Source organism: Ahaetulla prasina, chromosome 2, assembly GCF_028640845.1.
Source record: "Ahaetulla prasina isolate Xishuangbanna chromosome 2, ASM2864084v1, whole genome shotgun sequence".
NCBI lineage: Eukaryota > Metazoa > Chordata > Lepidosauria > Squamata > Colubridae > Ahaetulla > Ahaetulla prasina.
The window spans coordinates 60,463,647-60,490,284 of NC_080540.1; the positions used below are offsets into that span (position 1 = coordinate 60,463,647).

Here is a 26,638-nt window from a genome sequence, read left to right on the forward strand (position 1 = left end):
GCCAGAAGGAAAATATATTGGCATTTACTATGGAGAAATTAAAAATTCAGAGGTTGTAATAAATTGTTATACCTATGAGTTTTATGTGTTGTACTTTATTTTTCTAGGTAATTTCCCAAAGGTAACAATAAACATTTTTAGAAGAATTATGCCCCCATCAGTTCCCAGGTTTTGTAAAAATATACTGTAATTGGCTTTAAGCTTGCATAATAATATTAAATAGAAACACCTGTGAGTGGAAAAAACTATTATTTTCAATCAAATACCCTTTCACTAGAGACTAATATAAAAAAGCTGCATTTGAAATTCATAGAGTGGCATCAAATCTCCCAAGTTATTGAAGTGTATATGTTTGCAAGAAATCATAAATCATCCAACTTTAGATCTCTTAGCGGCAGCATTCTCCATCCAAATTGCAAAAAGAATATTAACAATGAGTGCATTCTTAATGTACTTACAAGCAACACTAATTCCTGTTTTGAATTAAGAATTCTGCCTCCTTCCCCAACTGTACCAGCTTGGTAAAAAAACTTACCACCCACCTCAATTTTACTTACAGAGAATGTCGAAACAGTTCACTTTTACTAGGTAAATGTTCTTCTTGAGAAAATCAACATAGGAGTCACAAACCAAAATTAGTGATTTTTTTTAATTAAACTCCACAATTTTAACACAATATTTAAAAAGTAATATATTCTGTTTAGATATGAATACATGAGCAATCAAATCTAAAACACAGAAGTATTTGCCAGATGCATCTATTTCATATAGCACAAACATAAAAGATATCATGTTACCACAAGCCAAGATATCACCACATTCCCTCTAAATAAGTAGGAACAAAGATTTGATTTTACAGTAAACAAGTAATTTGATATTTGAAGTTTTCAGTTCTTTGAGATAATTTCTTCTGCCTCTTTCTTTGAAGAGCTTGGAGAATGTATAAATCAGTTCTGAATGCTAGAAAGCTGAACAAATGTCTTTACTTCATGTATTTTTCCTGTTGATCAGCCAGGATTTTTGCTGAGGATTTGGCATCATAGAAGAGTTCATTTATTTCTTCAACATGTTCTTTTTCTATGCTATCTTTCCCATTTATTTTGGCTAGCAGATTGGCTGGGGTGAGTAACTGCACAGCATACCTATAGCCAAATAATAAGAGCAATGATCAAATAAACATGCCAATTATAATTAAAAACAAAACAGAAAATTTCTCAAGAGACTTATAAAAATATTTATTATAAACGCAGCAGCTTGGTCTCCAGATGTTACCAATATATTTTGTGGTTGGAAATATCAAAGACTTAGGCAAGGCACTAATTATGGAATTAAGAGTTACAAAAACGATTTGCAGTAGACAGTGATATGATAACTTGTGAAACACAATTTAAAAATCTCCTTTGTTGCAGAGAAATAACTGCTAAACTACAGAATCCATGTTCACAATTATGACATTTTACTATAACCAATAATTTATATTCCAAACATTCTAGCCCTAATGCAGATTTTATGTTATGTGCAATGGCTGTGTTACTAAAAGAAAGTTTTAGAAAGACGGTATAACAAAAATTAGTTTAATCTAGCTGAATCAGTTAAACTCTGTGCAATGACCTTTATAAATCAAATACCAAAAAGTATTTTGATTTTGCATGACACTTATGGCTGCAAACATTTCAGTAGTTCCGTATCATTTGGAAGTTAAAGTCTTCAGTAATCATTGGAAACTACAACAGACTTAGCAGTTGATTCTGATTACTTAATGAAAGAATTGTAAAATGCAGTGTGAAAAAAAAGAAGCAGGATTCCCTTTATTAACTATATGGCCTATTTTAATAGGATATTAGTTTCTGAAATTATTATTTCTATTACTTTTCAGTTTGCCTAAGAATTGCAGGTTAAGGGAGGACTAAACATGAAATGTCAGAGAGGGAGCAGCTCCAAACTTGGTCATTATTGTGGATGAGATATTTCACCAGATGTCCTATGACAGTTAGATGAATGCTAGCTGTTTCTTCCTGTCCAACTTTATGCCACTTCCAAACTGAATATCATTATATACTTATATTTTTCATGCTTACCTTAATGTGGTTTTGGTGCCAATTTCCCCAAGATGATTCAGTGCTTCCTCACTAATATTTATGCTCTCTGTTTGGGCTCGAATTTTTATGATCTAACGAGGGGGGAAAAAAAAGAAGATAAAAATGCATTTATAATACAAATGGCCTTGGGGGAAAAATATCTTACATTTGAGTATATAGCACATTATAGTATCCTGGGTTTTTAAAATCTTTCATATATGTTTTAGGGGACAGTTTTAATTCTGACTTTATATCCAATTTGAAATATACAGTCTCAGTTCCTTTAAAGTTATAATTGGAAAAATACTAGGGGGAATGCAGTGATAACTCTTTGTATTTCTAAAACATGAAAGAAAAATGTACGGACTGACCAAAAGAACTACAGTGCACCAATTCCCACTTGGGAGTACTGAGTAGCCTAATTTTTTTGGAAAGTTACAATTGCTCTTTCAATGCTCAAATGCATATCAAAGTTTTTAGCATCCTGATAAATAAGATGGTTAAAGATGTAAGAAATTTTGTCTGTTAGCGTCACCTACTCCCACAAAACCATTCAGATAAATCTAATCTATCATGAACAGTCTCCAACTTGTACTGGTTTGAAGATCTTTATAAAGTTGAAAAAGAAGATATCACCAATAAGTCTGAGTATGGAGAGCTCTAGGAAAAAAGTGCACTAGGCTCCCTGCAGCCCGTATTACCAGCTGAGTGATAAGGGACAGACTGGATAATGATGTTGTGTTATAGTGTTGAGATAACTCTGGAACTGTGAGTCTCATATAATACAGGTATTTTTCACTTTGGCAGTTTTGTAAACAAGATATCAAGAAGCACTCGTTTAAATTAAAGCCATAAAAATGCAATACCAAGTGAATCAGAATGTGGAAGAAGAGAAGAGGGGGATGAGCATGCAATTGGGGATTGACTGAAAAGATATCTGGATTATAAGGTATCTTATTGAGGTTTCTTTTTAGAGTGTTCATCACTGACGAATAAAGATTATGAAATCATCTTCCTATATCTAGACTTTTGCTTTCTTTGTGAAGAGTTAATATCTCTAATTCAAAACTGAACTCAGTTCTTAAAAAAGAAAAAACCCCAAAGCAGATGGACTTTGCAATTCTATCCACAGTGATCACGCTGGTTTTCAGTTTGGGTTTTTTGATCCACAGTCCAAAACATCTTAAGGCAAGTTTACAGAAGTTTCAAAAAGGGCATGTGATGTATCGTTTCACAATTCTTGGATTTATTTGAATTGAAACAACTCTTTCTTCTTCAGATTCTAATTCTTAAAGCCAGAGGGTAACCCTTCATTGGCTAAAAGCTGCACTTTTTTTTTTTGGCTTTGGTTTCATAGTAGAGAGAATGGAGTCATGCCTCATAAAACAGCTGGGCCTTCATATACATTTTAAAGATTTGCATAATGTTTTAGTTCTTTCAACCTCAAATATTAGAAATAGATGCCAAAAACCTTTGGTGGCAAACCACCAAATTTTGGAAGAGGGATCAGAATGGAATATAAAAGCGCAAAATGTAGCTTGACTTGCTCACCTGCCTAAAGTTGTTTGAAGATTTAAATACAAGACTACAATTTTGGCACATACGGGTTCTTTGAAAAAAATGACAAATCCAGCAAATAATTTCCATACAATAAATAACACATTCGCTGCTGAGATCAACAGTGAGGCACCTAAACACATAACTTTTCTGTCAAAACCAGTGAAATGGTTGCCAATTAGCCATCAAATCATGTTCCAAGTTTGGACTTTGACATACAGTTCTAAACAATTTGGTACCACTTCTGCTGTTACAATTCTGGGGAGGATCATCAACATCTGGCTGTAAACCGCCCTGAGTCCTTTGGGAGAAGGGCGGTATAGAAATCAAATTAATAAATAATAAATAAATAAATAAATCACTGAGAAGTCTTGCAGAGAGTAGCAAATCAGGAAAAAGAGGCATATCTTTTTATCTGCCCTCTGAAAGGTTTTTCCACTCTCAAAATTAAAAAAGGGACCACAACTGTTTTGCTTAGATCTGTCTTGAAGATCTACTACCTCAGCCAGGTTTTGCTTTCATCCTTTCCACATTCAATTTGCATAGCTCTTTCAATAGTTTTAATTTACTGTTAATCTATTACATTTTAACAGAGGTTTTAAACTGTAAACTGTTTCAAACCATAATAAAAGTATATGAGGAGCAGTATATAAATAAATATATTTATATTCAATATATAAACTCTATTCGGGCAATTCTGAAAAATAAAATAATTTAAATTGTATAGTAATTAATACTTTGCCCTTTAAAATGGTATTAATCTAGTATCTCTGCTTGGTGTTTTTTTCCCACAAGAGTAAAGCAATTTCAGTCTCTCTTTATATGTCTTCATTTCTAGTCCTCTGAACATGTTTAATGTCCTTTGTAATACACACTTCCAATTCTTTTGAATGCTTCTGAAATATGACGCCCAGAACCCAGCACACTACCTGGGGTAGAGGTTAACAAATTAGTTATGGAAATTTTGCTGTCCTTTGTGCTAAATAGAGCGAGTCCATCCACGTTTCCATTTTAAAATGTTTAGAAAGAATGCATAGAATGCATTATATTTAATTTAAAGTAAGAATTTATTGCTTTCATGAAGTCAACTTCTCCATCTCACCTCCTTTGTGACTGATTAATTTAATCAAACAATACAGAAGCTCATCTTCCAAATTCTTTCAAAAGTCAACACTTTTAGACTTTTAATCATTTAACAACCCACAGGGGAAGATTCAGTAGCAACTTAATGTGATATATAATTTATAAATGTTCACAGAGAAGACTGACAAATTCTACCCAAATCAAAGCTGCTTGAAATTATGCAACAGTATCTTTATCGCCCTTCATGCCTCTGAAAAAGCAAGTCACAATGTGGAATGCAATATAGAAACACTTGAATGGATTTTCTTGACAATGACACAACTTCTGAATTATCTTTATATACAGATTAAGACCTCTGACACCATCTGTACCCTGTGATCACTTCTAGTATAATCTACATTATTCTGTCATATATAGAAAACCACCCAATATCAATGCTGCTATTTTTTTTTTTAAAAAGCAATACACAAAAGCCTCCTCATACTAAAGGAAATGAGGCTGTACTGGTATATTTATGTTCAATAAATGCTTCTGTTCCTCCTTGGCACTTATCCAGCAAGAGAGACTATTATCTGGTGACAATGCTTTCCACCAGTGACATTATCTCTTAAATAATACAAAGAATTGACATGATAAACTGCAGTAGCTTCTTTATGTGTCAATCCATAGTACAGAGACACTAATGAGGGGAATCTTTGACCAGATATTTCATAATAACATTCAAGAATTATAATCAATGTTGCATGCACTCAGATGGATCTGAGGATTTCAGAAATATTATTTTGCATGTTGAAAAACTGAAGGCCAGAGTTCTCTTGGAAAGCGTTAACAAAGGTTGTCCAGCTCTCTTTAGATCATTTGAATGATGGATACACGAGTATTGTTAAGGAACTAATGGCAGAAAACGAACTCTAGGAATTTACACATTCACACTCTTCAAGACACTAAACATTTTAGTATGTAAGTGCTTTTCCAATCTTAAGAAAGATGAAGTCTTAAACACCCATATTCCATGTTTGTGTGACTAGGAACATAAATATAGTTGAAGACAATTATTAGCAACTGCTCTGTAAACGTAATTCACCTACTGTTAATGTAAGTAAAAATAAAAAACAAACTGGAGGCCTTTGCACAGATTCATCTGGTGTGCCAATTTGGCCCTTTTCTGGATCAGGAGGTCCTGTTGCTAATTGCTGTTGCTACCTACACTGTTTCTTGGTGTGACTACTGCAATGCAGTCTGCATGAGCTTGCCCTTGAAGACTACTCAGAAGCTACAGTTAGGTGCACAATGGGGTAATGTATCAGTATACCTCACTGTGCCCATGTGACTCCTCTACCTCATGAACTGCACTGGTTATCAGCACTTAGTATAGCACTTAGACTTATATACTGCTTCATAGTGCTTTTACAGCCCTCTCTAAGTGGTTTACAGAGTCAGCATATTGCCCCCAACAAACTGGGTCTTCATTTTACTCACCTCGGAAGAATGGAAGGCTCAGTCAACTTTTGAGATGGTGAGATTTGAACTGCTGAACTGCAGCTAAGCAGTCAGCTGAAGTAGCCTGCAATACTGTATTCTAACCACTGCACCACCTCAGTTATCAATTAGTTATCTGGGTGCAATTCAAGGGATTGAGTATAAACCATTACAGCTCAAAACCTGAATATCTCCACGGCAGACTGTCTACTAGTGTCCATCTGGTAAGATCTGGCAGCATTGGAAAAACTCCAAGTCCCACTGCTAAAGTAATGTCATCTCATGGAACTTTGGAGACGGGCCATCTCTCTGCCTCCACCTTACCTGGGACAGCATTCCCGAGGGCAACACAGTACCTACCATAATGTCCTTTATCAAGCGACGGAAGACCTGGCCATTTCAGTAGACCTTGGGAATAAAGTGAGTGATCCCATTTCTGATATTGACTTGATTTTGAGTGACCAATGTTTATAGATTCTGTAACTGTAGCAAAGTTTCCCTGACATTGGCCCTTAATACTTTTTGTATTTTTTCCCTTTTCTGTTGTTTTAAATTGTATTAGTTTAGTATTGTACATCACCTAGAGCTGTTACGGTAATTGAACTGGTTTCATTAAAAAAGCGAATATGAAGTTCAAATATATACTTAAGTATAATTTCCAGCCAAGACACTGACTTGTTCTTGCACGTGACTGACAGTATAGTAATCTAACAAATAGAAAAACCTTTGAAAAGTAAGTTTCAAAATAACTTGTAGTCACATTTTGGTAAGAATAGGCTGCTTCATTTTACACTTTAATTACCTAAGTGAAGTTCCATAAAGTCATTTGCTGCCTGTTACCCAGATGTTATATATGAAAGAATTACCTGTTTCATTTCTTGTGGTGTATATAACATGGTTCTAATTATCATTACCCGGTCCAGAAGATCCAGAGGTATCCCATGTGGAGAGATAATATCTTCTGTCCCTCTGAAAAAGTATAAAGGAAAGTTTAGGATTCTATATAACATCAGCATGCAATTTAACTATTGACTTCCTTCCTGCCAGACAATTATTTATATAGCCTAAGAAAAAAAAATGGAAAACTTCATTTCTCCATTAGAGGGCACCCCAGTTTCATACGAAACATCTTTCATTTCAGATTATTACTTAAAAACCTTGATTCTATTTGGGGTTGATATGACAGGGTGGGATAAGGAATGAGAAAGTGACTAGCTCTCAAGTGCAGTAATGTATCTTTCCTTCCTTAAAATTAAGAGGAATTTATTTCTAAAAATGGAATTAAGAGCGCACATTCTTTTTATAAAATGAGATATATATATTCATAACTGGCTGATAAATGGTAAATTTCAGATTGTAATAGACTCCACTATATGAGTCCAATGAAAAAGTAGGTTGAATACCTAATTCAGAGAAGTTACAGAGAAGAAACAAGGCTGTATGCCTAATGGAGAGAAAAAAGGATAATACGATTATCATTTCTGAAATGCCATATTTTCTGTGTCACGATAACTGTAGGATTTTTTTTGTTTTGTTTTAGTGTGAAACTCAATTTTGTAAGATCACATCGTTTTAAGAAAAACAAAGACAGGCCAAAAATTGAACTGTTATTAAGATTTTGCTTCAACTATTGTTAGTGCTGCTGTCTTATTCCTAATATTTGGAGTTAACACTGTTATAACAACATTTATATTTTTAAAAACAAAAAATTAGAAAAAGCATAATAGGTACAGCATATAGAACAACGTCAAAGAGGAGGAAAAGGCAGATATGTTCACAGGAAAGGCACCAAAGGATTTTATTCTTTTTTCCCTTGCATTCTCCACCTTTCCTTCTTGATGTAATTTTATTATGCTACTTATATGTTGCTTTGTGAACAATGTTTTTCTTCTATCATGAACAGAAATTGAACAAAATTAACTAAGCTTTCAAGAGAGAAACACAGTAAAAAGTAGAAACACATTCTTTAATGTCTTTGCTTCATATTCATTACTGTTGCTATACCTGTAGAAAACATGATGAGCTGTGAAAATATTCAAACAAACCACGCTTATCATTTGGGAGACATTTACAAGCTTTGAGGTATCATTAACATGGGCCCATATGAATCATGGAATAGGTCAGAATTTACAAGCTGTTGAAGCAATAGGGATATAAAAGCATTTCCATCCTAAAATCAAGTGCTAATAGAAGACTAGAGTAAATCAAATCACTAATGACCTTAGAAATCAAGGAAGCATAATTGTCTTTTTGAAAAGTAAATCATGACACCCCAAAGACACCAAATAATTTTTCTTGATTTGCATCATATACAATGAATATGCAGAAAAGAAGGCAAAATATACATATATAGATGAACCCTCAAAGATTTTAGATAAATTTAAGCAATATCAAAAATGATGGCTAAAAACCATGTCTGGTATTTAGCTCTTAGAATAGCATAGAGTTAAATCCTGGGGGGGAAAAACAACCCAACGCTGATAATGCTAAAATTAGCATTAACTGTTGTAATTATACATTAAAAGGTACAGTGCCAAGACATGCTATAGTTAAATATACACTGTATTTCATAACCTGTACATTGCATAATGCAACCCCCAAACTTATTTCAATGTAAGATAATTTGAGAAGCAAAGACAAAAGCTGTCAAGATCAAAATGTTGTTATCTATTTCAGGCTATGAAAAACAAGCAAGTCAAAAATGGAAAAACGGAAACAGGCGGGTACAGATAGGAGAATAGTCAGACAGTGTCAGTGTTGAAAATTACTAAATAGCATATTGAAAATTCATCTGGGGAAAGAGAAAGGCAAATAAACAGAGTAAATTTGGATAGCTGGGTGTGTGTCACAAGAGAGGAAGAAGCCCTCCTCCTGCCGATTCTTCAAGAAACCCACTAAATCTTGATCACTGCAACATGAAACCTGTCTCCCCTACGGGGAAGGACTAAGCTTTAAGCACCATACCTGATTATGCAGTTTCCCCGGTTGGAGGCGAAGATGACTATCGGAGCAATAGAAGATTCCAATGCTCGATGCAAATATGTGAAGCACTCAATATCCAGCATATGAACTTCGTCAACAAAAAGTACGCCGGGGACTAACTCTGCAATGCCTTGATCAATGTATTTATTCACCACCTTGTTGATCTCCCCTCGAAGCTTGTCTGAGTGGAAAAGAAACAGCAGACTTCTAGATATCATTTCATCAGTATTCTTTTCCGAAACATATACAGATCTGTAGGAGCGTACCTAAGGTACAAGATAATTTCTTTAAAATACATTTAAATAAATGACGTCCGGCATTTTTTCATAAATACGGAGCAATCCAATTAATGTTCGAGTGTTAACTTTTGGACAAAAACCCAAACCAAAACTCCAATCGTTTTGATGAATCTAGTTTCTTCACTTTCACTATTATAAAAGGTATTCTGTGCAATACTTGTTTGTTTGGCTCAAGACTTCTGGCAGCAAAAATAAACATTTATATTAGCAAATTTGCTAACCCACAGATAAGCCATGAGCCAGTGTTATTTGTTACCTGCCAAAACTTCAGGATTCTTTCATTTATCTGTACTATTCCCAACAGTTTCATAAAGGATCAGACTCTAGTTTTGGTGAAAAACTTTAAAACAGGCTAAATAAACTATCACTGAATGACACTTTCTCAAGCTTCTCATTTTTGAAATATTACAATTTTTTAATAATCTCTTGTAATGTTCTCTTTAAATAACAATGTATATACCAAAGTACAGCAGAACCTCTGGTCACGACCATAATTTGTTCTGTAATTTTGGTCACAACCCAATTTGTTTGTGACCCGAACCTAATTTCTACACTGAATTGTATGTAAATATGATCAATCCATTCCAGACCCCGTGTGTGTGTGTGTGTGTGTGTGTGTGTGTGTGTGTGTGTGTGTGTATGTAAATGCCTTTAATAACACTGAGAAAACCTACTTTTCTTGCCCTGCACGCGCAGTGGAGAACAGAGCTGGAAAGCAGGCAAGCTGAGAGACAGTGGGATGAGTGGGCGGCACATTCGGATCACCTCTGCCTTCCCCATGCCTCTGCCTCAGCGCAGAATTACTTTCATCCATCTCTTTCTGAGCGCCGTGCTTCTGCTAGTTGGGCCACTTCCTGAAGCCGGCAGCTCTGCGGCTGCTTTGCCTTTTCCACAGGCAAGGGGGAGGCACAGTAATCCCAATGCGCCACCCACTCCACCCCATGGTGTGCTACCGCGCAAGCTTCTTGCAAGCCTCCCATTACGAAACAGTAAGAGATGGGCGAAAGTCATGCTGTCAGCTGTGCCCTGTTTGCTCCAATGCCCCTCAGCTGTGGAGCCCGGCCAAAAAGGCGGAAGACTAAACCTCAAGAACTGAATACAGGTAATGCTCAGTTAACAACTATATGTTCAATGTCACTTGAGTGGATACTGAACAAGTGGTTGTTAACTGAGCATTACCTGTATATGTATACATATTACCTGTATATGTATGTTTGAATCCCTAGTGCTGCCGTGTAACGGGGTGAGCTCCCATTACTTGTCCCAGCTTCTGCCAACCTAGCAGTTTCGAAAGCACGTAAAAAATGCAAGTAGAAAAAATAAAGACCACCTTTGGTGGGAAGGTAACAGCGTTCCGTGCGCCTTTGGCATTTAGTCATGCTGGCCACATGACCATGGAGACGTCTTTGGACAGCGCTGGCTCTTCGGCTTTGAAACGGAGATGAGCACCGCCCCCTAGAGTCGGCAACGACTAGCACGTATGTGCGAGGGAAACCTTTACCTTTACCTTTTTACCTGTATTAAAACATACTCTACTGGTGGCCATTTCAGAAAGAATGCAAAATTCTATAATGTATCAATATTGTGACAAACTACCTTTGCTACAGTTTCATTATGTGTAACCACATTTGTATTAGATTGTGATTTCTAACAATTATACTGTAATGATTAAATCTCATTCAATTTTAATGATCTCAAGCAATACAGACCTTGTTTTCACTATGCATAAAGAATACTTTTTCATTGCCTCTTTTAAAAACTTAACATGATGTATCACCAAATTAAATGGAATTACTTCAACAGGGAAAAGATGAAAGAGATATTTGGAGCACCTGTGATTTCAGTTTTCTTTGGTTTCATTAGTTGTCCCATCATGGAGAGGATGTCTTGTCCACCCTACAGAAAATTGATTTGTGAATTAATGAAACTTTTTAAAATTCTAATAAAGGACTGCTTGTACAGAAATATTTATTAAGGATGTTGAACTAAAAATCAAGTTTTCAAGTTCTTTATATCAACCAATTTCTAGTAAGTCATAATTATTTTAAAATTGATAGTCTATATGAAAATCCTATTATCCATTCTGAACACAATTACACCTATGTAATTGTGTTCAGAATGTAATGGGACTAATTTGTTTTGGAACATATAGCATCCAAATATAATGGAAATTTAATCAGTGTTATTAGGACATTTTATGGTCCTTTTAATTTTATTTGTATAATTTTTCATTATGCAACAACGTACTACATACAGATCAAATGATCTGAATCCTTTAAATTATCTCAGTGCTATGAAACAACAAACTGAGCTGACGTTGGGAGGAAAAAACAGCACATCAGACTCTCACCCATTACCACAGCACCCCCTTTTTCAGGTCTATATTGATAAATATTGATTTATGTAACTAGTACCTCTGCACAGTAAACCTTGATGTGATCATGAGGTGAACATGTTTACCTTGCATCAGAGTATGATTAAAAAGTTAAAGTTTGCGTGTATCCCACACAACTGTATTGTTGAGTAATGGATCTGGCATTCAAAAGACTTAGCAGTTTCCATTAAAATGCTGAAGGTTGGAAAAAATTGCTCATATTCACATTTGAATACGAACAAAACAGCATTTTGTTGAGCCTTTAATCCTATGTTTACTTTTATAGAATTTGTATTAAAACAGGGAATAAATATGTTTGTGCATGAACAGTCTATTTCAAAGACCATCTTGCAAAAACAACTGAGAAAAACTTACACAGCAGCTGTTTGTGCACTTGGAAGAAAGTTAGGATTACTTTTAAGTATTTCTCTGAACCAGAGATACATACACTTTCATAAGTTACAACACATCTCTTTCTAAGAATTTTCAGGGCCCAAATATTCTCTCTCCCTCTCCCAGGAAGCAATGAGTAGCAAATGGGCAATTTTTTAGGACACAAACACACCCAGAATATAGCTCCTTGGCAGAACCATGTGGTTGAAGCAAAACTGACTAATATTAATAAAGAAGAGTGTTCTTAACAGTTTTGTTGTAGCAGCCTGGCTGTTTTATCAGTCCCCAAATGAATTTACCATTAATCAAGGTGGATAAAAATCAACAATTTTTTTAAAAAAATAAAAAATTGGATTTTTAAATTATTTTTATCAAATTTATTTTAATAAAATGCTTTTGGAGTAAAAATCTATCTAAATATAGTTGTCTATTTAAGATACATTAATAATTTAGTTTATTCAGCATGAAATGGAGCTCAGTTATGTAGGATGACGTCGTATATTCTGCAATATTGGGACTGTCATTGAGTCAACAATGGGTCAGAGGAGGAGCTGCTGCAGGACAGAGATGACAGTTGCTCTTTAAACATTATGATTTAAATCAAGCCTTTTTACTAGTGATTTAAATCATGATTAAATCCACCCTGCCATTAACTATTTTTCTTTTCTGTATGTGCATACAGTTTGCCATTCGTACCTGAGGTCGCGCATTGGCTACATCCAAATCATGCAGTGTGACATCCTGGATAATTTCTTTCTTCTTGTGCACATCACCCTTTGGCAAGGGAACATATTCTTCAGCCTCAAGGTCAAATTCAGTCGCATAGGTGTCACACCTACCTTGCCTCTGTGGAGAAGAATTTAGAAATCATACACACTATATTTATAGCTAGCGTTATTACAAATATTCAGAGAGTGACATATAGGCTGATAAACAAAGGTCTTGTTTTATAGTTATGCACACAAGCGCTGGTTGACAGTTTTGAAAATGCCAGACTTGTCCTTGAAAATGAAAAGCTATGAAATTCTACTGTCAGGACTAGGATTTTTTCTCTCCACTTTTCTGGAAATGAAGAAAATGGAGTAAAGGACAAATCCAAATGATTTGGTAGAAAGTGTAGAAATTGTTTTAGATTCCTACATGGACATGGATGATTTATTGTTTGATACAAAATATTATGCTTGTCCATTAAACACCAAGTATCTCTTTATGCTACATTTTAAATCAGATAAGAGCAGCGTGCTAACTAATGCAGCATTTCCTTCTAGATGCATATATCTTATGACAAAAGAAATCTACAGGGATAAAGATTAAAAGCTCTATGCATTTCTTATGAGCGTGACTGAAGTTACTTTAAATCTTTTTGCCTTGCTTTTATGAATAAGAAATACACAAGTTTCAAGTCAAGTATTAAAAATCAATGAGGAAACATTCATTGCAATAGTGAACCCAGAGTCTCAGATTAAATTACCTTATTTATGAATTGCATTACTACTTTCTTTAGCGGTGGCATTCATGTAAGAAAAAGAGATTTTAGACTTCGAGAAAAAGGTAACATATACTAGAAGGGATTAAGGTTGTTAGGACATAAGACTTTTTACCAAAGGAGACAGGAAGGCAGGTCAAAATACACAGAGCTTCACGGCTACTTTCTTGCTTTACCTTGACAGCTCCACTGTTTGCTTCAATATAAATTACATCGCCAGCTTCTACTCTTTCCTTTTGCAAACTTTCAAATATGCTGGGATCCAACTGGAGTTAGAGAAAATAAACAATGATTAACTACATTAACATCAAAAACAGACAACCTGGTTTTACAAAAATCATGTTTGATTCTACAAAAAGCCATCCAAGAAGCAATATTTATAGTACTGGAAGAACATGCTCTAGGAATTTAGATTTATCTACATTTAGAATGAGCTAATTTGTCAAATTCAACTACTATTTAGATTGATTTAATGCATTCTGTAATTATAATATAAATATTTTAAATTCAACATTATACTGTAGCATTCAGATGGTATTTCAGTTGCTTTTATGTATTCTTCTTATGCCATTATTTAAACATCAGATATTCTGGAGAGCTAAAACTCCAAGATACAACTGTGGTTGATGTATCATTTAAACCCCTCTGATTAATTGGCTATAACTGATTCAAAGCCACCATCACGTAAGCCATGTATAAAACACACTAGCTAAATTCACATAAAATGCTAACCTAAAAACTATGTCTACTTTTTAACTCATGTCAAAACACCTTTTTAAATGGACTTTTCATTTGATTGTTAATATCTGATTTTAACTGTTTTTAACAGGATATTTCACTTTTGGGGGGGATTAACATTTTTTTATTGTACATTATTGTGAAATTTTGGTGGCTGTCAAATTATCAGGCTTTGCAGGGGGAAAAAAAGGTGTGAATAAGGCATGGTGATCACCATTATCACAGGCTGCAGACTATGAAGAAGGTCGGGGTGTTTAATATCTGCCAAGTAAAGCACTGAGACAAGCCTTCCTTGCCCCGAAATAAGAAAAGCAGTCAGGAAGACATGACTTCCTCATGTCCATGGGAAAGTCTAAACTGCAGAAAGAAACCCTGGGATATGCTGCTTTAAGAGTGCACAGAGGTGGTAACTAATATTAGTTAGACCCTGGCAATATTGAAAAAAAAAATACTTAGAAAAAGCTCCGCTGGCCTTAACAAGCTCACTTCCAAGTAAGCATGAATAGGATTTCAGTTTAAATGAATTATACAGCTCTTGAGAAATTATTTAGTAATTTAAAAAGTCAAGTTTACTTCACCCAGCAGAAGAAATGTTTATTTCAACTGCTTCTATCAATGGGGGAAAGACATCATCTATAAGCTAAGTGCATGTGCCAAAGTAACTGAAAGATAATTAAAATTTCTTCCTGGAGCTTATATCCATTTGCAGAATAAACCTATAAAAAGAGACAAGTAAATAAAACCATCCTTGAATCTCCTGTTTCCCTTTGTTTTTTATTCAAAAGCCAGAACTATTAAGAAGCCGAGGAACATTTGAAAAATGACCTAGCTACCTTTAGCTGTTTAGTTCCTTTTGCTGTTTTGAGTCCAATAATGACATGACTAATGGTTTTGCCGTATCCTCCCATAGGATTCTCAGTTTCACAGGGAGTTAATTCTGTGACTTCTCCTTCATAAACTTCCTTGGTTTCTTTAATTCTTAGTCCTGTAAATATTAAATATACAAGTTACAGGCTGCCATTTTATTGGATTGTTCCAGATGATCAACTTCTCCAGATAGGCTTGTAAATTCAATGGAAAACTTTATGGAAAATAAATAATGTATTCATAATAATAAAAATTCAAGTAACTATGAAGAAGTTTAGGATAAGGAAAAAGAAAAAAAAAGTTATATTTCTTTGTATTCTCTGTTCACAAAATAATCAAACTTAGTTTGGCAACCATCCCAAGCATTGGGGCAAGTCATGAAAAGGTATAACATCTTTATAACATTATTCCTGGATGCAATACCACATTGTTTTCAATTTCCATTGCTATTTCTGATAGTTATCTTGTACCTTTTCAGTGCTTCCAAACTCAGGTTCAACTGGTAAGAGCTAAAATTATATGTTGTTTTGTAATATTTGTCAAAATTAATTGCTATTGCTTATCCCACTGTATCCTTTAGGAAATTCTTAATTTAAGAGTGAAAATATATGTGACCGTATTAGAATTAGATTTTTTTTAAAAAATTACATTCCTGTCACTAAAAGAATGTTTGGATTACCAATGTTATTTTAAAACATTAATGACTTCTGAAAGAGAAATCAGCCCAATTCAACAGATGTGGAAAAATTTCTGTCACTAACATCAAGTACTTGTTTAGAAGCATCTCCAACCTAACATCCAGAAAATATGAAGCATCAACAATGTAGCTGGCTGTTAAATTATTGCTATCTCTAAGAATGACAAGTGTTTGACACAGGTTTCAACTGTTGGTTCAAATTTCCAAATCTGACAGGTAACTCTTCATCACATCAAGGAAATATTGCAGACGGTGCTCTCTCCATCTTTGAACTCTCTCTCCGTGAACCCTGCCAATTTAATTGTAACTTAAAGACCATAGATGATTGAAAGACTCTTTCTTAGAGAAATCAATGAGTCACTTTTTTCAGTTGCAAGGACTGATGGAAACATTTCTTCACTTTAATGCTACTGAATACTTAGATGATGGTCTGTGTTAAATCATAGAGAGCCCAGGGGAAATTAACAGATGTCGGCCACAATAATAAAAACAATTAAGCTATATTTAAGCAATAAGTCTAAAAGGAATAGTGATATCAACTGTCAGCAGACAGTAACTTAAGATTTTAGGTGCAAATATTTGTTTGTCAAAAGGAGCAACTGGATGTATAAATTGAAACTTAAATATTTCAGCTAATAAATTCAATTAATAAAGAGAAATTTAACCCCAGGAACAAGCTATTCTACCTGTAAACCGCTTAATCAAATTTCATTAACAACATACAAAATTAGACTGAAAAAGTATCATTCGTACTACTTTTGACTGGTTTTAGCTAAGATATCATAATATAGAAAACACCAGAGTTCGTACAAAGACACTAGGAGACACATCAGTCACTGTACAAGAACACTGAAGAGAAGCAAACAAATGTGTCCTTCCAATCAAAAGAATAAATGCTATGCACGGAATATAAAAACGTTGCATGGCACATAGATTTAATAAATAAATAAATTCTTACATACACAAATTTGTCTTTTGCTTTAAGTCTCTTACCAATTGCTCTTCTGAAATTTTCCATCAAGACTTCTGTTTTCTTTATTTCAGTAGAATATACCTCACTTCCAACCATAGGGCAAAATGGAACCTTACTTCCCAGTTCCTGAGCAATAGCTAGAGCCAAAGCAGTCTGAAGACAAGGGGAAAAAATCACAGAGATACATAAATACATTTAAATTACCCAACTAAAAATAATTTAAATTAGTGCAGAAAAAGTCTGATTTTAGTTGAATTTCTATAAAATAAATACTCTTGAATCCAGAATTTGAATTCTCCTACAGAATATTTTCTATGTCAGCTCAATAAAGCCTAAGCTAGAGAGTCAGAGCTCTTTTGGACCCCTTCATTAGAACTGACAAATAATGAAAGTATCTTTGCCCATTCTTCTGGTGGGAAACTGCTGATCCCAGGGCTTCCTGAAAACAGAAGGAGCCATTCTATTTACAAAAACCCCAGATTTTAATCATTTTTATTCTGATCTCAGAGAAAAGAGATCCTCTCTTTTCTCTGGGGCCATTAGGTCAAAAAGTTCTGATGTTAGTTGGCAGCAATTTAGCCTTTGAAAGCTCATGTTTGAAATATGGTATAACTGATTTATCATAAGGAGAGGAGCAATGAACATATGTAATTTTTAACGTCCCTAATACTTGTAGGGGTAAGACTGCACAATATTTGTATCAGGATGCATTTGTAATTTGAGTGGCATGCCATTCCTCCAAAAGGAGGAGGAGACAAATCCAAGGAGACAAATCTAGGATAATAAATGGGTGAGAATAGGGGAAATGCCATAAGTTAAACTATCTAAGTAATATTACTCAGATTAGAAGGTAAAGTTAAATCATTTCATCATTACCAAGTTGGAGGGCAACAAGAATTCCAAAGAAGCATCTGCAAGAATTCTAACCAAACTACCAGATGTCAGCAAATCTTAAGAATGAGTCAATATTGGGTCAACAGATAGGGAGAAACCAGTCTACACATAAGTATCAAAAAAGGAGACTTAATGAATTTAGCTATTTCATAATACCCTTAATTTCACACTAGCACTTATGATCACCCAATACATATGAAAGCCCTACATGGAAAAGGAGATGCCACATGTTCAACCTGGCTTTACAAAAGGCCAAGGAACAAGACACATGATGCACCTTGAATAATTGAGAAAGCCAAAGAATTCCAAAAACAAGTACATGTCTGCTTCATTGATTATAGAAAGGAGTTATATTGTGCCATTCACATCAAACTGTGAAATGTGTTTATGAAAATGGAAATCTCAGAATATCAGAGTTCTCATGTGAAATCTATCCCAAAATCAAGGAGCCAGTCAGAACAGAATAGGAGCCCTGGTGGTGCAGTGGTTAGAATGCAGCATTGTAGGCAAACTCTATCCACAGCCTGGAGTTTGATCCTGATAGGACTCAAGGTTGACTCAGTCTTCCGTCCTTCTGAGGTTGGTAAAATGAGGACCAGATTGTTGGGAGCAATATGCTGACATTGTAAATAGCCCAGACAATGCTGTAAAGCACTATGGGGTGGTATATAAGTCTAAGAGGTATTGGGACAAAGCTACACATTTTCCTCTTATGTATTCAATTTATATATGATATATACATAGCAAAGGAAGCTGTAATGGAAAAGGAGTGGTTTCAAAACTGAAGGAGGAAACAGTACTATCTTTTGCTGCTGATGCTACTCTGATAGCTGAAAATGCCTATGATCTGCAAGCCCTAGTAATGAAAGTCGTGGACTACGTTGAAAAAAAGAAGCTAAGGTAAATATAAAGAAGACCAAACTAGTAACACAAGGTACATCAACCAGTGGACATATTGAAGACATAGATATCTCCTGCCTTTATGACTGACTATCTGCTATAAAAGAACCAAGTAATACTTCACAGAGTACAGAGTAATGGTGAAGGCCTTGGAAAAATATATTTAGATGCCGTATGTCTGCAATACAAAAATCAGAACCATGCAGCAAAGTTATAGTCTGTGACACTCTATGGAAATGAAAGCTAGGCTTTGGAAAACAGGACAGAAAAAATATTAGTGTTTTGGCAGTACAGAAGACTTCAGAGAATATCATGGACAGCCAAAGAAACTAACAATTAGATCATAGAAAAATAATAATCTGGAGTTCTCTCTCTAGGCACCAATAACCAGCTCAAATTATCATATTTTACATATATTATGCAAAGATCTAACTCCCTGAAGAAATTTAACATGCTGGGCTGAGAAAGATGGAGGGAAAACGGAAAAAAGAGGACAACACAAGAGGATGGACTCCATTAGCAATGATGGGTGTGCCACTGGAAGATTTAAATGACTAGTTTGAAAATAGATTGGCTGGAGAAAATCTAGGCAGTTACTTAAAAGCTGGCACCAGCCTGATGGCACATAATAAATAAAAAATAAATTAGGATTATTCCTTAATGCATTTAATTATTTTTCACTTTTACAATATAAAAATTATTTTACTAATTTCAAGGGATTGCATATAGCCTTCAGTTTTAATACAATGCATCTGATTTATAAAAGGCATTGGTAAGTAATCTGCTAATTCTATTGTGGCTCTAAAATTCTTCTGAGAAATAAAAGGATTAGGAAAAAAGCATTTTCATCATATACTTTTATAACTGTTTGACATATGTCTTAGCAGAGAGAAACGAATTTTATAAACTGTCTTAAAATTGTCAATTTTTAAGTAGATTCATGTGTTGTTATAAGAAACTAAAAAGAAATATTATGGCAAGATTTATGTGTGCCTTTATGCATGTTAATACAGGGTATTATGGGACTTGGTTTACATACAGTAGGCTGTTATACCAAATTTTGTTATGTCTTAGCATTTTATTTTTCTAGCTGGGACTTTTGGATGTTGCAGGTCCAGAAACTAATTCTTGAGCTACTTCAGAGAGCAATCTGAAAGTGAATAATAATAATAATAATAATAATAATAATAATAATAATAATAATAATAATAATAATAATAATAATAATAATATTTTAATTTGTATACCGTCCTTCTCCCGAATAAAGAGCAGTTTGGTGTGGTGGTTAAATCATTAGGCTAAAAACTAGGAGGCAGTTAGTTCCAGTGCCACCTTAGGCAGAAAGTCAACTGGGTAGCCTTGTGCCAGTCATTTTCTCTCAGCTCCAGGAAGGAGGCAATGACAAACTTCTGAAAAATCTGCAAAGCTTGCAGACTGTTCAGGCAGTCTCCAAAAATCAGACATAACTGAATGGAGAGAAAAAAAGACAGCACTATAATGATTACAATTTCTTTATTACTACTTTCAAGTTAAGGCTTTTTTCCCAATTATTTTAGCATATTATGTCTATAAACTACCTGGAATTTCCTTATACCTCTCTGGATAAAAGAGTATTGAACTCGGGATACCTACACTCAGTATTCTAAATATTATCTCTAAAACAGATGTTTTATGTTAAAATTTGGAAAATATTACAATTATTTTCTTATTGCTTTATGTTCTCTAGTATCTCATGGTGTCTTTTCCCTAATTAAGATCATTTTAATTGCTTTGTATCACTTTTTAAAAAAAACCTTTTTATTACATTGTAAGTTGCCCAGAGTTGCTGTATCAGTGAGATGGGTGGCATAAAAATGCAATAATGTAATAAAATAAAAAAGCAAGCAAGCAAACAAGCTATTATCAGTGTCAAACCTTAACAATATCACTAATGATATAACACTTGAAAAGAAATGTACTTTCTCACCAGGAACTTAAGTAACTACTAACCTATTTATAAATCTGCTAAGAAAGAAATTAAGAAAAATATGCCTTACCTTGCCTGTCCCAGGAGGTCCCGCCAATAATACAGCTCTGCCAGCCATCTTCTTACTTTTGATTAATTCCACAATAACACCACAAGCCTTCAAATAAAATTGCAGTTAGTTGGAAGTTTCTCCGAGTTCGATGCAGCGTAAGGATCAAGTGGGGTGTGTGTGTTTCTGATCTAATAGTGTATGTGTGTGTATGTATATGTGTGTGTACATGGGGCGGGGGGCGCGTACTGCTAAGGAGACTCATCAAGGCAGCTACAGAACACGAGGCTGGACTGAGGATGATGAGATGTGAAACCGGCGCTAGTGATGGGGAAGATTTCCCAGGGAACGGAAACCCTCTTACCTCTCGCGCGTTCTCTTGCCCCACGAGCCCGGCTGCGGCTGGCTTGGCCGCCCCGCTCTCGTCCAGCCCCAGGCCCTTGACATGGCTGTGGGCCGCGATGCGCTGGGTCTTCGAAGTGCTTTTCACCTCCTCGATCTTCATTCCGCTGGCGGCGATTAAGAAGCCAAGGAAGGCCCGGCAGACTCAGTCCTTCCCCCTCAGTCGCCCTCGCGGAGTTAATGCCGGCGCTCGCGTGTTGCCAAGGTTCCCGGCGCCTAACCGTTCCGTGCCCGCCCCTTGCTGCCTATTGGCTAGAGTTCGAGACATCTCTCTTGTCTTTGGGCGAATCTTTTGTCACTCAGATGGTATAAATTTAGGCTCTGGGCGGACAATTCAGCGTTGTGCACTTTAGAAGATGCTCCGGTTTCGCCATTAACTGCAGAAGAAGAGTACCGCATAAGAAGTGGCGAAAATGTATTTGGAAAGCGCTTTCGTACAGCATTTAATTACTGCGCTGTAATTCTAACACATTATAACAACAATATTACTAGATATGTTAGTAGCTTTTACAGGGTAGGAATCTTTTGATTGGAAAATAAAGTTACGTTAGATGAGTTTTTGGCGACAGGAAAAACAATGAAGATCAAGGACTTTAAAGATGAATATGGTCTTTATAGATAGTTGGCTGTCCCAAACTCAGAAGATTAAAAGTATGAAGCGTATAGTTTCTTTTTAAAAAAAACAAAACTAGTGGAAATTGAAGGGGTTTTGTGGAAATTAGACTAAATTACACAGTGATGTTCCTGACTGGATGGTGGGAGTTTTATTACAGGCATTACAACATGCTAACTCTGATTTTCATATTATAACTCTTGTTATTTACAAAAATAATTTGTATGCAAAGGTGATCTTTAATAATGCTTACAGTAATTGATTTAGATGTTGAGACTAGAAAGAGTGCAGAGAAGAGCAACAAAGATGATTAGGGGACTGGAGGCTAAAACATATGAAGAACAGTTGCAGGAACTCTGTATGCCTAGTTTAATAAAAAGAAGGACTAGGGGATACATGATAGCAGTGTCCCAATATCTCAGGGGTTGCCACAAAGAGGAGGGAGTCAAACTATTCTCCAAAGCACTTGAGGGTAGAACAAGAAGGGGCGTGCATAAGCACACAAACGTGCCTACCGTTCCTGTCCTATTGTTTTTCTTTTCTTCTTCCTATATATATGCTTATACCTCCGTATATTTACTCATATATGTGTTTATATACTATATAATCTTTTTGTATGATACCTACATATATTGTTGTGACAAAATAAATAAATAAATAAATAAATAAAATAAAGAAGCAATGGGTGGAAACTAATCAAGGAGAGAAGCAACTTAGAACTAAGGAGAAATTTCCTGACAGTTAGAACAATTAATCAGTGGAACAACTTGCCTGCAGAAGTTGTGAATGCTCCAACACTGGAAATTTTTAAGAAAATGTTGGATAACAATTTGTCTGAAATGGTTTAGGGTTTCCTGCCTGGGCAGGGGGTTGGACTAGAAGACCTCCAAGGTCCCTTCCAACTCTGATATTATTATTATTAAGATGTGTATACTTTGCGCAAATGAACTCAAAGGTAAACCAAGGATCATTTTTGAGGGGGCTTATATATATGTGTGTGTGTGTGTGTGTGTGTGTGTGTAGGTCTTTGGTTATTTGGGTTTTCTCCCGCGTAAAATTGGAAGTGTCTTGGTGACGTTTCGATGAAATCCCATTCGTCATCATGAAAATGTAGCACGACCACGAACACGAAGCCAAACAACGTGGTCGTGCTACATTTTCATGATGACGAATGGGATTTCGTCGAAACGTCGCCAAGACACTTCCAATTTTACGTGGGAGAAAACCCGAATAACCAAAGACCCACATACAAACACTCGCGAAAACCTCAGAATATATATATAGTGGGCAAAGGTGGTATTCAGCAGGTTCTGACCAGTTCTGGAGAACCAGTAGGAGAAATTTTGAGTAGTTTGAAGAACCGGTAAATACCACCTCTGACTATCCCGGCCCCCATCTGTTCTCTGCCTCCTGAGTCCCAGCTGATTGGGAGGAAATGGGGATTTTGCAGTAACCTTCCCCTGGAGTGGGGTGGGAATGGAGATTTTACAGTATCCTTCCCCTGCCACACCTACCAAGCCATGCTATGCCATGCCCACCAAGCCACGTCTACAGAACCGGTAGTAAAACAATTTGAATCCCACCACTGATATTGGGTCTTCCATTGTAACTTTGTAAAAGTTACAGAAAGCTGCAGAAAAAACAATTGCTACCAACCTGCCTTCCAGTGAGGACCTGTATACTGCACGAATCAAGAAGAGGGCCGTGAAAATATTTACAGATCCCTCATATCCTGGACATAAACTGTTTCAACTCCTACCCTCAAAACGATGCTATAGAGCACTATACACCAAAACAACTAGACACAAGAACAGTTTTTTCCCGAACGCCATCACTCTTCTAAACAAATAATTCCCTCAACATTGTCAAACTATTTACTAAATCTGTATTATTAATCTTCTCATCGTTCCCATCACCCATCTCCTTCCACTTATGACTATATGCCTGTAACTTTGTGGCTGGTATCCTTATGATTTATATTTATATTGATTGTTTCCTGATTGCTTATTTGTACCCTATGACTATCATTAAGTGTTGTAAGTGTTGTACCTTGATGAAGGTATCTTTTCTTTTATGTACACTGAGAGCATATGCACCAAGACAAATTCCTTGTGTGTCCAATCACACTTGGCCAATAAAATTCTATTCTATTCTAATAGCAATCTTCACTTTTTTTAACCCTTGGCTTACCTTTTAGAGTTCGTTTATGCAAAGTCCATACATATCTACTGTAAAATATAAAGTACAAATGTTCATAATTTCAAAGTTTTGTCTTATCTATCATAAATACATGATACTATAAGAAAGAAGACTGCATAAGATGTTCTGAATTATTTTATGCAAGATGACAATTTTTACATTATCTTTGCCTATAGTGATTATTCAGAAAATCTTGGACTTCCAAGGGCAAGAGTTAGTAAAATAATTTGTCAGCATTACATATTTTAATTTAAATTATATCATTCCAAGGTTCAATTTTAAGGTTTAAAATAGAGATGTAATGATTTCAACTGAAAAGAATATATGTAGCAGGAATCATCTATTACATACATCTATTACAGAGCTTATATCTATGTAAGCACTGTAATAGTCACCATGTAGGATAGACAGACACAAATCTAGTAGAACACCTCCATGAACACCAAGTAGCAGCCAGAAGAGAATGAAAATTCCTTAATCTCACAACACAGTCTCAGCCATAATTTTAATTGGGAATCTGATTATCCAAACCAAGCTAAATCCAGAAACACTAGGGAATTCCCGGAAGCTTGAGATTCAGACAAATCAGCCACCAATAGACACATTTATACCCCATTCAAGAGGCAACAACAATAACAAAACTAAAAACTGAAAAGGAAACAAAAAAAACAGTATACATCATCTCCAGCAGCCAACACCCAGATAACTAAGGGTTAACATCAAGCAAACAATCTGAAAACAATACCCTAGTCAAGGGACTACCAAGGAGGAAACTACACCCCACCCAACTGCACTCCACTTGCAGACAAGCATTGTGTATGTAACTGGGAACAAACCACCTTCAGATCCACTGATGATGTTATCTAGTTTGGTAATGAAATATCTGCAAGCAATCTACCAAGCTCAGAGAACAGAAAAGACTTCATAGAAGAAATGTAATGCCTGTATATTGTCATTTGCAGTGCTGCACCAACATAAGCAACATTTAAAATTTGATTTACCGTGTATTAATTATTTTAACAGAAGATCTATTTTACTTCCCTGGCAGATCTGGTATCTTTGCTAAGTTAATAAATTAAAAATCAAAGGGCACAATTACTTAAGCTTGCAACAGACCATTCATTTTTAAATTCATTTTAACCAAAGCATATTTCTAGGAAGTACTGAATGTCTTTAAGAACTCAGTTGGATTTGTACCTTAGTTCAAGTCTACTGTTTGATTTTTCGAATCAGGCAGATTTCTACATAGCATCTACAATTAAATATTTATCTCTATAGGTGTTAAATGGAAAGAATGTAAATTTTATGACAAATTTTTCACAGTAGAGCAATATTCAAGATACCTTACAAGATTTTTTGTTTATTTACAAGAACTTTGAGAACAAAAGAAGTTAGATCAGGACTGTGATCATTACCAAATTGGAAAGACACAGGTATTATGGAGTATCTACAGAAATAAAATAAGCAACCGAAGAGGAACCTATAAAGATTCCAAAAGTAAACTCACAAATTTGAAGAATGACCCAGTGGCAAACAGATTGTAAGTCTATACTCCAGTATGAAAAAAGGAGACTTAGCTGAATATTATCTCACAATATGCTTAACATGGTAACATAAAAATGCTTTAGATTATCCTAAACTGTAGAGCCCTACAGGAAATGGGAGATGACATATATTCAACCTGGTTTTAGAAAAAGTTGACAACAAGAGACATTAATGTGAATGCATGGTGGATAACTGAGAAAGCCAAAGAGTAACAAAAAGAAATGTATTCATAGGACAGTAGCCACAGTCCAGAGGAAATGTGATGAAAAAGACTAACTCTGGGTTGACAAAGAGGTGAGACAAGGCTTTATACTTGTTCCTTATCTATTCAACTTAAATGCTGAGTAGATAATGAGGAAGGCTGGATTGAAAGAATATGAGCTTGGCTTTAAAACTGAAAGAAGAAACATGAGTAACATGCACTATGTTGGTGACTATGGACTGGTAACTGAAACACAAAATGATCTAGAAGCTTTAGTAGTGAAAGTCAAGGAGCACGTGAAAAAAATGGAATTAAAATGAAAGAAGACCATACCAGTGACAACAATACAGCAATTGGTAGGATGGCAATGGAGGCCTTGGAAAAGATAGTTAAATGCTGTGACATGTCTGTACTCTGTACCTATAAAGATCAGAATTGTGCTGATCTTCAGTGGTTTTCCTTGTGACACTCTATAGAAACAGAAGTTCCACACTGAAGAAGCAGAATAGAAAGAGCATCAACACTTTTTAGTTTTGCTGTTGCTGTTGAGAAGACTCTTGGGAATACAATATATAGACAAGAAAACAAACAAATGGATCACAGAACAAATCAGTTCACAGTTCTTACTCAAGACAAAAATGATGCTCTATCATATTTTGGATACATTCTATGAAGACTTACTTAGCTCCCTTGAGAAGTCTACAATGTTGGGGAAAATGGATGAAAAGAAAAAAAGAGGGTACATAGCAGCAAGGAGGGTAGACCTAATACAGTGGTGATGGGTGTGCTATTGGGAGACCTGAAAGGCCAGTTTGGGGACAGTTCATTCTGAAGAAGGTCTGTCTATCTAGTCGCTCAATGT

At 35.4% G+C, this 26,638-nt stretch overlaps 1 protein-coding gene across 1 annotated transcript; it reads right to left on the bottom strand.

Annotated features, from left to right (window-relative positions):
- Positions 1-634: 634 nt before the first annotated feature.
- On the bottom strand, positions 635-21,445 carry RUVBL1 (RuvB like AAA ATPase 1). Its single transcript, XM_058169864.1, has 11 exons — positions 21,180-21,445; positions 20,837-20,923; positions 17,027-17,159; positions 15,303-15,454; positions 13,908-13,997; positions 12,942-13,091; positions 11,311-11,374; positions 9,162-9,360; positions 7,064-7,166; positions 2,079-2,170; positions 635-1,142 (listed from the first exon to the last, which is right to left on the bottom strand). The coding sequence occupies exons 1-11, from the start codon at positions 21,318-21,320 to the stop codon at positions 983-985; spliced, it is 1,371 nt and encodes a 456-aa protein (XP_058025847.1). The 5' UTR covers positions 21,321-21,445; the 3' UTR covers positions 635-982.
- Positions 21,446-26,638: the final 5,193 nt, after the last annotated feature.

What these genes read in the sequence shown, in the direction of transcription:
- RUVBL1 (XM_058169864.1), bottom strand. Translation starts at nt 21,320, where the DNA reads ATGAAGATCGAGGAGGTGAAAAGCACTTCGAAGACCCAGCGCATCGCG. An exon ending in AAATTTCAGAAGAGCAATTG is followed by an intron (nt 15,455 to 17,026) that starts GTAAGAGACTTA and finishes TAATATTTACAG; the next exon opens with GACTAAGAATTAAAGAAACC. An exon ending in GGCACCAAAACCACATTAAG is followed by an intron (nt 1,143 to 2,078) that starts GTAAGCATGAAA and finishes ATTTGGCTATAG; the next exon opens with GTATGCTGTGCAGTTACTCA.